The sequence below is a fragment of the Bactrocera latifrons genome, unplaced genomic scaffold (genome assembly GCF_001853355.1).
Source record: "Bactrocera latifrons isolate USDA-ARS-PBARC rearing strain unplaced genomic scaffold, ASM185335v1 scaffold_269, whole genome shotgun sequence".
In the NCBI taxonomy this organism is placed as follows: domain Eukaryota; kingdom Metazoa; phylum Arthropoda; class Insecta; order Diptera; family Tephritidae; genus Bactrocera; species Bactrocera latifrons.
In genome coordinates this window covers 28,784-44,392 of record NW_017536285.1, presented here as the reverse complement: position 1 = coordinate 44,392, position 15,609 = coordinate 28,784, and the positions used below count along the sequence as shown (strand labels likewise).

Sequence of the window (15,609 nt, the reverse complement as noted above, 5' to 3'; positions counted from 1 at the left end):
CCTCGCTTAAAGTTAGTGAGCACCAGACGGTTACCAATAAACCATTACAAAATAACATTGGTCTTGTTGACGCACAAGCAAATTTGGACAAGTTCTTCRTATCTGGTGAGATGACACCATCGCCGGAGTCRTTATCATCAACGAACAAGATCAATACGTTGACAACAACTTCGGCTTACGGCAAGGTCACGAAGGTGGTTAACCTGGAAGCTGGTGCGGTGGMCGTTCAAGAAACTCTCMATGTTGAGACAATTCCAACGATACTCGAAATTCATGAGGAGAGTAAAGTTTATGCGGGTAACCAAAATTCGCAATTTCCAAAAYTTCAAAATATTCAAGACCAGCAACAATCCTCATCCTCTATCCAACCTCATTTGGATGAGCTGTTGCAGCAACCTAATCGGACACAAATAAAGCAACAGCAATCACAAGGACGATTGCCACATCAAAAACAAAAACTACAACTACAACAATTGCAACAATATAAATATATCCCGGCAGAGCAGCAAGTTCAGCAAGAACGACAATATCCACCAACGCTACAACTGCACCGGCCAAATCTTCAGCAGCAACCACAACAACCACTTCATCCCCAGCCAGCACAGATTCCGTATCAGCAACAAGGCACTCCCCAGCAATCGCAAACGCAGCTGCAACAACAACAATGGCTGATGCAGCAATTGCAGCAACCATTTCTTGGCAACGCGAACAGGGAAGAGAAACTCACCAGCATTTTGGCTYTAGCTGCTGCAGCGCTGAGCAATAATCCGTTCAACTTGCAACAATTTCTTAATGCCACTGCAAGCACCATGCCACAAAATGGCCAGTATAATTCCGTTCAGAGCAATACGCAGCAACATCCGCTGCASSCGTCKCCGCCGCCTCCTCCGCCTCAACAACACAATCAATTTGTACCGGCTCAGCAACAGCCACCACCGCAACAACAAGACGATTCATCTCAATCACAATTCCAACAACAATCTAATGAYGCCACGAATAGTAACGATAAACCGTTGGTGGGCGAGGCCGATGCAAAGAATAACAGTAATTGCGACACGCGTGGAGAGGCTTCCTCCATAAGCCAGTTGCTGAATTTGGATAGTGATCAATTGGTACAGATCTGCGATGACACACTACTCGATCACACCATCACTGAGGACTTCGAACTGACACCTTTAACCTTATCATCCTAGATGTTTAAAATCGGATGAGTTTCTTTTATGTTGAAAATATAATGCACACATAATAATATTAAATTAAAACACAAAAATATAAATACTTGTTTTTATTAAGTCATTGACGAGATTAAAAGACTGTGTTCGAGTTCCCTGTCTGAGATKAAAGAAACATTTCCTTAATTGCTTCACGATTTAGCTTGGAGTTCCCCAACTTCGGCAGCTCTTCCACAATGACGACACCACCATGCAAATGCTTGTATGTCGCCTCGAAGTGCTCCTTTACATGCYTGATCACATCCGACGCACTTAAAGTGCTACCTGGTGTTTTAACTACAGCGGCCGCTGCAGCATCGCCTACATCGTCTCTTGATATTCCAAACACACACACTTCTGTCACATTTGGCATTTGAAMGATCACTTCTTCGATTTCTTTTGTACAATACTGCATACCAAGATACTTCAGAATATTCTTCTTACGATCGATCACATGTAAATACCCGTCCGTATCGAAAAAACCCAAATCGCCGGTATGGAACCAACCGTCCGCTTTATATATCGACTCTGTCGCCACACTATTTTTGTGATAGCCCAGCCATTGGCGACTGTGTTGACAGCATATTTCCCCAATCTCTCCAGTGCTCAAGCGTGTACCACTTTCATTGATAATCTTGGCTTTGTAGCCTGGCTGTAGACGCCCCACAGCTTGTGGTTTCTCCAACAGCTTACAATTCATCGTCAATACAGCTTCGAACTCGGTTAAGCCATAAGCAAAGATCATTCGAGCGTGCCTCAAATACTTTTGGAACCTCTGCTGTATATGTGTGGAGCAATTACCACCGCCATACAAAAGGTATCGCAGGCTGTCTAACTTTTCAACGGTAATTGACTGGTGATTAAGTAATACAGCTAATAGCGGTGGTGCAATAATAGTAAAKGTGATCTTGTATTTTGGTATTAGTTTTAGAAAATATCCCGCATCGAAAGATCGTTCGGTAATAATACGCCTAGCGCCGCAACCAATGCTTGCGATGAGCATTATCAAACCCGTAAGCCAGTCCAATGTGCTTAAAACGAAGAGAACGTCTTCCGAGTTCAAAAAGCTAAAAGAAACTTTGACTAATATAGGAAATAAACTGGAAATTCAAAGAATGGTTAATATAGCTCACTGTAACATATCGAAAAACCGCTTATGATTGGAGATGGTCACCGCTTTGGGAACTCCTGTAGTGCCGGATGAGCATAAAATAGCTAAAGTTTGATTCGGTCCATTCTCCAAAATAGCAGGTCTAGAGGTAAAACAATTATTATGATTTCAGGCTGTGGTTTGGTTCTTGGGCAGTTGAACACTTCGTTAGTATCATGAATAAATTTTATTGAAGGACTGGACAAGATTAAAGTCAATTGTTTTTTAAGTTGAAAAACATCTTGAAAATAGCGAGTAAACAGTCGAGTCAAGGAAATTTCCTTGTATCATTGCTAAATTTGRAATGATTTCATCAAATCAAAGTCCGAATTTTTGTTTCAATTATTACAAAGATCGGTCCATTAAAGCAATCCCACCTCTCCGTAAAAGTACGCATTAGCAACAAGTCACGTCTTCGCATTCTTAATGAGAAAGCTAAAATTCTCTGCTACAGCTCTTGCCCCAAAGAGGGTTCTACCAATAACCGGGTAGTCCTCTGAATACAGCCCACATCACACTAAACTGTCCCATAACCAAAAACCTTACAACAGGTTAAAACAGTTACTAGCGCCTGTAGACGGTCTAAATTTTGGCCGCAAAAAGTTTCTTGGGCTTATTAAACCATGCAAAGAGAATAACCAACCGAAGTCAAGTGGTCAATATTTGCAATACATGTCACAACTACATACTCGTATACTATATGAGTGTGCTACGAAATTGCCAGCTTACTATATTTTATTTTAAATTTATATGGGCTCAACTAAAGTGAAATGAATACGCCGAATCTGTTGGATAAAATACGAGTTACCCACGTAAATGTATGTTCCGAACCAGTCGGTTTCAGTAGATCCTTCACAGACGGTTTCATTGGCAAATGATTACTTAAGGTGTATAAGTTCGTCTTCAAATMATTTGTTGCCCGCTCGACCTTCGCATAATCCTGTCCATCGAAAAATATATACTTTGGCTTGGTGGTTTCGAAAAGACTTTTCACAGACTCTAAAAAATGTATATATATGTATATAGTATGAAACATTCTAAGAACTTCCGTTTCAACAATTACTTTCCTCTAGATTGGGATTAACCGCGTGCAGCGCGATGCCATTGAAAAAGCAWGCCAGGGCTACGGCCATCAAGTGGGTGCTATTACGCGCAACCACACCAACAATGTCACGTTGCGTCAAGCCCAGCTTGCGAAAATGTTCAGCAAYACGAATGGCCTGCAGCAAAGCTTCTTCGTAGGTTAAACTTGTCTGTTCAGTGTCGGAAATCTTGCGGGGGTTATAAGTGTTTAACAAAAATTTGGCATAGCCGCTCTCTTAAACTTTTAAACACTTACCTGACAGATGCTGTGTGGGCATTTGCTCGAAGAGTATGCGTCCCACAGATGCGTTGCGATCGTAAAAGTCAACGAATTTCGGACCCATCCATTCCTTAGACTCGGCGTCGTATGTTGCACCTAAGCTTGCATCTATTTCGAACATTTCTAGTTCTCGGTTCAAACATAAAATCACAAAGTAACACCGATRTATATTGACTTCCTATTTTGTGGAAGCGTTTAATCTTAGCCAATCTCGATGCTCAACTGTTGCAACTCAATGCGGATGCACCAAGTTGGCGGGTATATATATAATAAATATTTGCGTGTCATAAAATGAATGTTAGTAATTTACGGATTGATATAATTTCTACTAATTAAACCTGTGTGTATKTATGTTTGAATATTTCCGGGAGTAAGGGGTGTCTCCATAGATCATTGAATTGATAAMAAAACACGCATTGTCTTAAAAAGAGATATGCACATAACTCGAAATAAAATTTGAGAACTTGAGCATTATTTTACATTCTTGATATACAGGTATGGAGGGAGGGGGTAGCAGCATTTTAAGTCACGCTGATTGCGTGAGCTCTTACTAACCTCCCTTGAACATATTTAAGTGTGCGTTACTCAAATGACTGACTGGTTTATCGAGTAGAAGCTTTTGACGAAATAAATCAACCGATATTTATAGGTTAGCAATAGTATATACTATAAGTATTATACAAGTAAGTAATGCCTGTAACGAAGCTGATCTTTACATCTGTGGAAAATAAATGCGTGTATGCCAAATCTAATTAAGCAATTAACGGATATACTTAAGTACAGAGGTACATATATATATAGCATATACATATGTATGCTTGTAATTCTTTTCTCTCTATCTTTAGTAAACTTGTTATTGTTCAACATGGCGTCACTGACAACTTATATATACTAACTACATTTYATTTATTTGCAATGACAATACTCTCTTCAAATATTGGGTAGTCGAAAAAGTCTTTTCGTATTTCTAGTCAAACTTCAACTTATTTTTTTATATGTATAATGAACTTTAATAAACCAATTATATACAAGTTTGGTCGACYACTTTTTGCTATTTTTCCGCTAGAGACATTATGCCATCAGTGTAAAACTTTTCTGGATTCTCGGCGAAAAACTGCGAGTAATTTTCACAGGCTTCTCTTAAAGCCAACTTTACTCCATTAAGAGAAGTCTGCATTGACCGAAACATATGGTAGTCCGATGGTGCAAGGGCAGGGCTATATGGTGGATGCATCAAAACTTCCCAGCCAAGCTCCCACAGTTTTTGTCGAGTCATCAAAGATGTGTGTGGTCTAGCCTTGTTATGATGGAAGACGAAGCCATTTCTGTTGGTCAGTTCTGGCCACTATTTTCGATTGCTTACTTCAATCTTATCAGTTGTTGACAGTAAAATGATCAATCGTTCGATCAGAAGTAGAAGTGGGTATCATCATGGTGGATAATTCCTTTCCTACACGGCTGTAAGCCGACTGCTGTTGGTGGGTGCTGCAAGTCTTACCGCTCTTTCTGAAGTTTGCTGGATTCCCTTCTCTTGGTTTATAGAGATAGGTCTAGATATTGCTTCAGTTTGCTAGGCATACCATCATTTTTTATCATACTTTTTTCATATCCAGACAACAACGATTGTGGAAAATCTTTTGAGTTTGAGAGAATTGTAGTAGTAGTGCTGAGTTCAGGTGAAAGTTAACCTCGCCGTCTGTAGTCTAAGCGTATTTCTTATGATAATGTGGTGAAAGGTATTACTTGCTCAAGTCATTTATGTAGTAAGTTTAGTTCGCTAAGAGGATATGGCAATATTATGAGACCTCGTATCATGCTTAACTCTGAAAAAGTAGTCTTGTCAGGTGCGATACGCTTGTTTGCCAAATCTTAGCCACAATAGCTGATAATGAATCTTTTCAACATATCAAGACATGAAGTCCATCTTGTGCCTACAGATTGTACTAGTGTTAACACTTATGCCACTTTCTTTCATGACTTCGCGAGCGATAGTTTCACAATTTATCGATATATATATCGATATGCATCTTACATATTTCTCAGGTAGTTTTAAAAGCAGCCGAAAGGTAAGCAAGCAATTTGAAATGTAAAGAAAATTTGTGTACATTCAGCCACAGGCTGCCTCAAAAGCCTTAAAACATAAATCTTCTAAAGGTGCATGTCAATGCTAAAAATTTTGCAAGGTTTGTAACTTAACTGGAATTTTTTCTTCAATTWTACAAAGTTATCGATTATAATCGACGAGTGAATACTAATCGCTGCTTTGAAAGGACAGTGTGATAATTCAAAATATTATCATCACATTGTCGTACAATATTTAAAATAAATGTTATGATCTTTTGAAGAAATTACAAAATTGCAAATTTTTCGTGTTACAAGTGATTTCCGACGGTCCTTCTCAGCAGCAGTGATTCCGTCCATCTCTGTGACTGAAACTTAAAATATTTCTCTATCTGAAGATATTCCACATACTATAAGGAATGGTCGAGTAAATCAAAAATTAGCGGCATAGTGTTGACTTAAGTCAAAAAATATTGAAATGAATTAATGGTAAATGTTAGAATTTTGTAAAAATCGATTTTTTTTATTTTATTTTCTTAATCTAAAAATTTAATTAAGAATRCATACAGAAAATTCATATCATTCCTGTGAATATTTTCGAAGTTACACGCAAATTTGAWARSGSCTTTCGGAGTGCTTGGAGGGCAAAYTTTAAACGCTTTTTTCTCAAAATMAAAAATTCTTCTTATATATACTATATATTTAGTAATTAATTGAAGATTTTTTCTCATCCATAAATATTTTTTATAAACAATTTAAGACAGAAATTTTAGTGAAAAATCAATGTTTGTTTTCTTTTTTTGTTTGAAAATCCGTCGTTTTGACAAAAGGTTTTATTTTGTTTATTCCTCCAATTAATTACTAAATTTAACATTACTATAACGGAATCTGTGTGATTCTTTAATTTCAGAGAATCCAGTTCAGAGATAATTATAATGGTCAGCGCAAAACGTCTTTTCTGAGAGGAGCTCCCGGAGATCAGCTGTAGTTCTTTTCCAAATAAATATTTTTACAAATACTAAGTCTTAAAATACAGTTAAAGGATACCATAATATGTGTAGAAATTTTTGCATCAATAAATTTAAAGGTTTTCTCAGAAAAAAATTCTGGAAAATTCACTTTTTTCCCCTCAAATTGTATATAACCTTTTAAAGAATAAACTGATTTATTATTCTTAGAACCACACTCAGTGCATTCCAATTTAGAAAACATGAGTGTAAGATTTACAACGAAACGCAGGAAAGTGTGCATGTTTTCAAAGCAACAACSGAACACCCCTCCATCGAGTATTTGAAACACAGGTTATTTACCTGTTAACCTCATTAATATATCATACTACAATTGTGTGTCTTCCCAAGAATACAGATTAAGGTGGAACAACATTGTATTTTGAGATTGATGATTGATAACTTGAGCCAGTATGGCATCCTTCCGTTAATCGCGCCAAATAGCGCTAAATCCCCCTAAACACTCGCATATATCATTTGTATATGGTAAAGAGCGCAGTCACAAGTTGTTAAATAAAATCAAGTATAATGTCGATATAGTTAGATGTGTGAAAACGCGGTGTTTCTAGAAAAACAATTTCTACACAATTTTATTCTCTAAACGTAAGTGGATAAAGTAAGAAGAACAATTTATTCAGATATACATATGAATCCGCTCAACGACGACAACGAAAAATCAAARGCAAAACAAAAGCCAAAGCGAACACGAAAACCGATGCAGAGGCAAGCACCAGTAGCGATTAAAAAACAGCTAGCTGAGCCAAACCGAAAATATGCCAACGCTTATGTMAAAATTGTGGAGCAACCGGCAAGTAAAGCTGTGAGATTCCGCTATGAGTGCGAAGGGCGTTCGGCCGGTTCTATACCAGGTGTAAATTCCACGTCGGCATTGCGAACATATCCTACAATCGAAATTGTTGGCTACAAAGGTCGCTCGGTGTGTGTCGTTTCTTGTGTGTCCGCGGATCCGCCATACAGACCACATCCTCATACCTTGGTGGGTAAGGAGGGTTGCAAAAGTGGTGTGTACACGTTTAGTATAAACGAGGTTACTATGCGTGCCGAGCTCCATAACCTGGGTATACAGTGTGTTAAGAAAAAAGACATTGAAGCCTCACTGAAGATGCGTGAAGAAATACGCGTTGATCCGTTTAAAACTGGGTTTTCACACGCAACGCAACCGGGTACTATAGATATCAATTCGGTGCGCTTGTGTTTCCAAGTTTTTATCCAAGGCGAAAGTGGTCATTTCACGGTGCCACTGAAGCCCGTCGTCACCGATCCCATCTATGACAAGAAGTCAAAGTCAGACCTCGTTATTCGTGAGATGTGCAGTTCGGGAACGGTGCTGGGCAACACGACAATCATGTTGCTSTGCGAGAAGGTGGCGAAGGAAGATATAGCGGTGCGTTTTTTCGAGGAGAAAAATGGTGCTGTGGTTTGGCAAGCTTATGGCGAGTTTGAACCCTCCAGTGTGCACAAACAAACCGCAATTAGATTGAGAACTCCACAATATCACAAAACCGATATTGAACAGCCGGTAATGGTATTCGTGCAACTACAAAGACCTTCCGATGGTGCCGTCAGTGAGCCTTGCGAATTCAAATATGAACCAGTCAAAAAGTCGCGGTTAAGACGTAAATGTAGACTGACCGATCTTACTATGGCCTCGCTTAAAGTTAGTGAGCACCAGACGGTTACCAATAAACCATTACAAAATAACATTTGTCTTGTTGACACACAAGCAAATTTGGACAAGTTTTTCATATCTGGTGAGATGACACCATCGCCAGAACCATTGTCACCGTCCTCATCAACCAGCAAAAGTGATATGTCGACAACTACTTCGCCTTACGGCAAGRTCACGGAGGTGATTAACCTGGAAGCTGGTGCGGTGGACGTTCAAGAAACTCTCAATGTTGAGACAATTCCAACGACACTGGAAATTCATGAGGAGAGTAAAATTTATGCGGGTAACCAAAAGTCGCAATTATCAAAACTTCAAAATATGCACGACCAGCAACAACATCCTCATTTGGATGAGCTGTTGCAGCAACCGAAACAGACACAAATACAGCAACAACAATCACAAGCACATCAATTGCCACAGCAAGAACAACAACCACAATTACAACGACATCAATCTATGTCGCTGCAGTTGCAAATTAAGCAAGAACGACAACATCCACCAMCGCTACAGCTGCAACAACCAATTTTTCCGCTACAACAACTACTCCACCCTCAGCCACTTCAGATGCCGTACCAGCAACAAGAGGTTCCTCAGCAACCGCAAACGCAGCTGCAGCAACAACAATGGCGATTGATACAGCAATTGCAACAACCATTTCTTGGTGCTCCTGAAAACATAAGCTGGGAAGAGAAATTCGCCAGCATTTTGGCTTTTGCCGCCGCAGCACTGAGCAATAGTCCGCTCAACGTGCGACAATTTCTTAATGCCGCTGCTTCCATGTCACAGAATGGCCAGTATAATTTCGTTCAAAGCAATATACAGCAACAGCCGCTGCAGTCGTTTCCGCCGCCTGCTCCGCCTCAACAACCAAATTCATTTTTACCGCCTCAACAACAGCAACCAACACAACAATTCCAACGACAWTATAAGGTCGCTACGAGTACTCGTAGTAACGATAAACCGTTGGTGGGCGAGGMCGATGTAAAGAATAACAGTAATTCCGACACGCGTGGAGAGGCTTCYTCCATAAGCCAGTTGCTGAATTTGGATAGTGATCAATTGGTACAGATCTGCGATGACACACTACTCGATCAAACCATCACTGAGGACTTCGAAYTGACGCCTTTAACGTTCAMAGTTTAGTTGTGTTCGAGYTARCTCATACTTATTTAATTATGTGTCTAAAACGAGGAGGTAATACAATATCTTTTAGATAAATATATGCAAATTAAAATCACAACTAACAGTCCTTTTGTTTAAATTATACTAATTTGCGGATACATTCGGCGCCTTCTATAACACTTGTCTTTTTTGGGATAAAATGAACATATCCTTAAGGATTTGTGATTTAGCTTGGAGTTCACCAACTTTGGCAGCTGTATCGCAATGACGGCACCACCATATAAACACTCGTATCCTTCCTCGACCTGCTCTTTCACCTACTTGATGCTTGGAGATGGTTCTCGCTTCGGGAACTCCTGTTGTACCCGATGATTATACCATAAAATAGCGAAAATTTGATTCCATCCTCTAATGTAGCAGGACTAGAAGTATAAGAATTGTTATGTTTTCAATCAGTGGTTTGGTTCTTTCGGTGTTGAATAATTCTTCAATATCATGTGTAATTGCTGCTTAGAAATCATACCTTTCAATTTGTTGGGARTTGTTCAATAATCACTGTGTACCTCATGGTTTTTTGTTATATAAATGATCAGAATTACGAGACAAATCGAATTCCGGATGATTAACTCTTCGTCAGTCTGTCCATGCAAGCGATAACTGGAATAAAACTGAATAAACATTGAGGTACGTACGCCTTGGCACTCTGATAAATGGAACTGGACCCAAAGAATTACTTTAAACGAGAAAAATAAGGTGGTATGATTACKTCAGGAATTGGCATACAAAATTTGCTACAAGACATTAAAATATGGAGGGCCAACTTAGAACTTGGACGAAGAAAGTAAGCTGAAAACTGGATTTTTGCTGAACATTTTTATAAAAAATGAAATTGCAGTAAAAATTTCGCGAATTTTTTTTTTTTTTTCAAATAGTTACAATCGAAAAAAGTCCTTTGTTCAAGTCTTTAAAAATTGTATCTCAAAGGCATGTGTAAAGATCGGTTGAGACGTTCTCGATAAATCATGCCAACCGACTTCAAAAACAMAGTTTTGAGAAAAACGAGTTTAAAGACGGCGCAGGTAGCCACGAGCGCACAAGTTCTCAAGGTTCTATCTCCGAAACTATTGCTCCGATCAACTTGAAAATTTCAGACAAAATTTTAGATTTATTATAGAGTTTAATAAAAATTTTTTGAAACCCGTAAATCCATATAACCAGTTAATACGCACAAGTTTTTCTTACTCTATTTCAAACAGTGTGAAAATGAATGATAACTAGAGTGAGTATTTAAAGGTTATGTAGAAAATAGTGTGGTCACCACTAAGAGTGTGGTAACTTATCGAGTAAAAACGTTGAGAGCATTAAATWTCACAGCCAAGATCGTACAGGAGGGCTCCATTACAAAAGTTCATATTTTTGCCACAATGGTTAGTCCACCATCGTAATTCCATCTCTCCGTAAGATTATGTAATAGTAACCGCATCCGTTCTATCACACTCGGTTTTAACAAATCTCTGTGAGAAAGCTAGAATACGTTGGATAGTCTARCTTGTGCAAGAAGTAATTTGTTGCTGAGGGTGTCATCGATCATCAGATGTACTACAAGATTGCCAGCTGTATATATGTATATGTTTTCAAAGTTCGTTGGTGAAACACCGAGCTCCACTTGTACTATGTTTTAATTGAAATTTGTATACGCTTCGACTAAAGTAAAGTRAATGAGTCGAATCAATTCGGTACARTACAAGAAGCKCATGTTAATTTMTAATATGTTYCAAGMCAGTAGATTGTAGTAGATCATACACAGACGTTACCTTCGGGAACGCATTACCTAAGGTGTATAAGGTCGTTTCCAACTCATTTGTCGACTTTTGCATAGTCCTGTCCATCGAAAAWTATATTTATACTTGACTTTGTGGTTTCGAAAAGACTTTTCATAAACTCTTAAAGTATATATGTGTGTAGTATATGGTTTCCATAAACTTCCGTTTCGACACTTACTAGCCTCTAGTTTGGTATTAACCAAGTCCAGCGCGATGCTATTGAAGATACTGCCAGTGCTACGACCATCAAGTGGATGGTAATTCGCACAACCACACCAACAATGTCACGTTGCGTCAAGCCCAGCTGGCGAAAATGTTCAGCAACACGAATGGCCTGCAGCAAAGCTTCATCGTAGGTTAAACTTGTCTGTTTAGTGTCGAATTTCGGACCCAGCCAGCCTCAAAAAAACACAGCTTAAATTCTAAATAATAATATGAGTAATTTTCAKTTTTATTCAGTATTTTCTTATTTTAATTTAGCGTTACACACATACATTTTGATCATTTCGTTTTTTATACGTTTTTTCTATGAACGTTTCTAGCCCATCGGTTAATAACTTCACTATTAATACCAACGTGTAACTGTTTTTACAACAAATTCTCTTTATTTATTATTATTTATTTTGTATGCACATAWTATAAACATTGTTTATTAGAATTCTGCTTCACTTGGTTCACTTGTCTTTTACATTATTTCGGTACTCTTTTGGCTCCCATGCACTATCGTATGTACATACACACAACCAAATGCATGCTTGCACATACATAATGCATGTGCATAAGGTATGTATGTTAATATTACAAATATCCCCATTATGTATGTGATTTTGTTTTTGCTTAAATTATTTTCATTTATTTATTGGTGAACAGCAAACATGAGAGTTTCTGCAGAATTCTTTTGCCTTGTGCCGGTCTGTGATTTGTGTCAAAGATTTGTGTAGTGTGAGAACTTCGCGTGAGATGAAAACAACGGTGCAACATGTGGTTCACTTAAGTGACTTATGTATATACTTTACATAATTATTCATTTATATTATATATTTTTAGTTAGTTAGTTGGTAGGTGTGTATGTATGTATTCATTGATGTTGCATGTGCKTAGTACTTGACTTGTGTGTGTGTGTGAATGCAGGAGGAAGACTTCAAATATGAAATTTATACAAAAGTACATACATACATACACATAAAATCGTTTGTGAGCTTTATTTCACAATAGAAAATATACAAATAGATATATTTATRTTCTTCAGTTTTTATATTTATTTTTGTTTTTTATTGAACTGTTCAATTGCATGTCTCCATTATGATTTAAGTGCTTAGAGACTCTTTGCAACACTGCTTCTGTCAAATTTGTTGCTTTTGTATCTTCTTTTTGTTGCTACTTCTGTTTTCCGATTTTAATTTTGCATACCGCTTTATAGTTAATATTTTTCAATTACTAGTAGGGAATTGTCTGATTTACATTAGTCACCGTAGTGCAGGTCTGCGCAATTCTAATTGGAATTTCTTTATTTTTTTCATTCGTGAACGTTAATGTGTAGTATGTACCTATCCATATAAAGGTTTGCTGTTAACAGTTAGTTTGCTGATTTTGTTTTTTCTCAGTTTTAGACAATAAAAAACCATTAATTTCAGTTACCTTCACACTTATACCATTCACAGTTAAAAAAAAAATGTATGTAAGAACTTGAATTGAGCGATAAGTTTGTATGGCAGCGATATGCTACAGTAAACCGATCTGAATTATATCTTTGGAGGTTGTAGTGTTAGTTATGATAATAACCTACGTCAAATTTTGTGAAGATATCTTGTCAAGTAAAAAAGTTTTCCATACAATAACTTGATTTTGTTCCTTTACTTTGTATGGCAGATATATGCTATAGTAGACTGATCTGAAAAAAATTCTTCGAGGATTGTAGCGTTGTTTTACTTAATAGTCTATGCTAAATTTCGTTAAGATGTTATGACAAATAAAAAATTTTTCCAAGTTGGCCATACAAGAACTTGWYTCCGACSKTTTAATTTKTATGGCAGCTATATGCTATACTTGCMCGATATCGGCGGTTTCAACAAATGAGCAGCTTCTAGAGAAGAAAAGGATGTGTGCAAAATTTCAGAACCATAGCTTAGAAACGAAGGAACTAGTTCGCATATACTATATACAGATAGACCTAGGGACCTTGGCTAAATCAACTCAGCTCGTTACGCTGGTCATTACTGGTCTCTACTTTTATGAAGTTCGAGGAAGAAGATTTTATTATTGCATCTGATTTCAACGAGTTAAGGGAAATTCACACACCCCACTACTTTAATGGAATGCAGTTGACGCAGTGTTTGACGAACAAGCCAAGCTTCAAGCTGGTGACATGAATTACCGATCTCGCATGCWAGACTTACTATATACATACATGTMTAGCCGATTGACTTTTGCTCTGCGTATACTTTAGTGAGCAGGTTTTTGACAACAAACCAGTGTCTTAGAGATCGCAATTATTTGGAACTATTGAAGGTGTCTCGCGTCTCGCGTCACGCGTCACTTATCACACCGTCATTGAGAAAGCTCGAGCTAGTTGGCAGCAACTTCAAAATAATCAGGCTTTACATAAGTAGCAGTTAAATTAAAGCCCTATTTGTATGCTTAATTTTCAAGCATAGCTCGRTGGATAATGGCAGTTGAATGAAACCACTTTTCAACTGAGAAAGAAGGTTCAAAGAAAAAGATGGTTAGCGTAAAAGTATGTTGGCAACGCGCAACACTCTAAACATCCATATAAATGGCCCGAAAATGTACAATGGAGTTGTTGCGGGAATATACTCTTCAGAGTAAGCATGAGGGAAACTTTTAAACTAGCGGACCAATGCAGTAAATTTCAAGCTGCGGTCTTTGCTATTGCGAAAGCAATACAGATCGAGCAGGAAACCAAAAAACGAAAAAAAAAAAAAAATCGATAGTGAGGCCGCAGAGTGTGTTAAAATTAGTGTCAAGCGCAGGAATTCTAAAGGATGACTACTTCTCTAGGACCTATCAACTGAACTCCATCTGGTAACGCAAAGAACCAAAACTAACCTTAACTCMTTTAACCTAAAGTATAGCTATTAAAGCTTCAGCTAAACAAAATATATTTCAACAATACACAGATCCCACATTTTGCACATTTTTGAATATCGTCTAGACAAAGTAACGCTGCTTTTTCATCGACCTACAGCAAACGATATTTGCTAATGTAATACAATTAATGCGCAGACATTATTAAWTAGTTATAGCAGTGTTTTATATTATTTTGCTATGGCGGATATGTACCTACTTCTTTCATGTATGTATGTATACGTGGGCATGTRTTTAGTTTCCGCATGAATTTCGGTAAAAAAGTATATCTAAATGCCAATGTTTTGCTATTTTCTTCCACATTTTCATGGCGTAACGGAACGAGCTTACACTTTCTGCTTGTTAAAATATTCAATTTGTCTATTTCACCAAGTTGTAAAGTAGTTAACCTGCTTTTCCTTCTTCTTTTTTCTTCCTTGTTTCGACGTACAATTTTAGCAGTCGAATTCCTTAGCGTTTGCGGTTTTAGCAAATGTCCAAGACGCCATTTTATATTTATATTATTTACTACACATCACATCAATATACCTTAATTATATGGAGTATATMTTCACCTAAAATGCAAAATAACGTAACATCACTTCTCATAAGTTTACAGGCGAAGGAAAAACGATATAATAGAAACSACTARTATTKATACAAAATGTGAGTTTAGGTTATAAAATGCTTATATATTGATTATCATACACTCATAATGAACAAAATTTAAGTTTTGGTTAWAAAATGGTTATATATTGGTTTTCATATCTGATGGTGATTTTCGATCTATTTTGATGTTATGTTATTTTGCACTTTAAKTGACGATATGTAGAGCTTAGAGCTGTTGGTGCGCCTTCTCGATGCGACAATTCTTTTATTATATTATACTTGTAATATCTTAACAATTATAGTTAAAATTTCCTTGTTATATTTTAAATAATAACTGTTATTATTTTCTTTCTGCTYATGCCATATTTAGTGTTTTCATTAGTGTTCAGTTCTTATTTTGCAACCAAAACAATTTGAATTTGAATATTTTTACAATTAATACAATCAACACAAAYCCATTAAAATCTCGATTTAGTTAATTTATAAAAC

At 37.3% G+C, this 15,609-nt stretch overlaps 1 protein-coding gene and 1 pseudogene across 1 annotated transcript; one reads left to right on the top strand and one right to left on the bottom strand.

Annotated features, from left to right (window-relative positions):
• Positions 1-1,305: 1,305 nt before the first annotated feature.
• On the bottom strand, positions 1,306-3,941 carry LOC108969858 (annotated as a pseudogene).
• A 3,319-nt stretch (positions 3,942-7,260) lies between these two features.
• On the top strand, positions 7,261-9,726 carry LOC108969869 (embryonic polarity protein dorsal-like). The gene has a single exon (XM_018934856.1). It carries the CDS (start codon positions 7,439-7,441, stop codon positions 9,623-9,625), a length of 2,187 nt encoding a protein of 728 aa, XP_018790401.1. The 5' UTR covers positions 7,261-7,438; the 3' UTR covers positions 9,626-9,726.
• Positions 9,727-15,609: the final 5,883 nt, after the last annotated feature.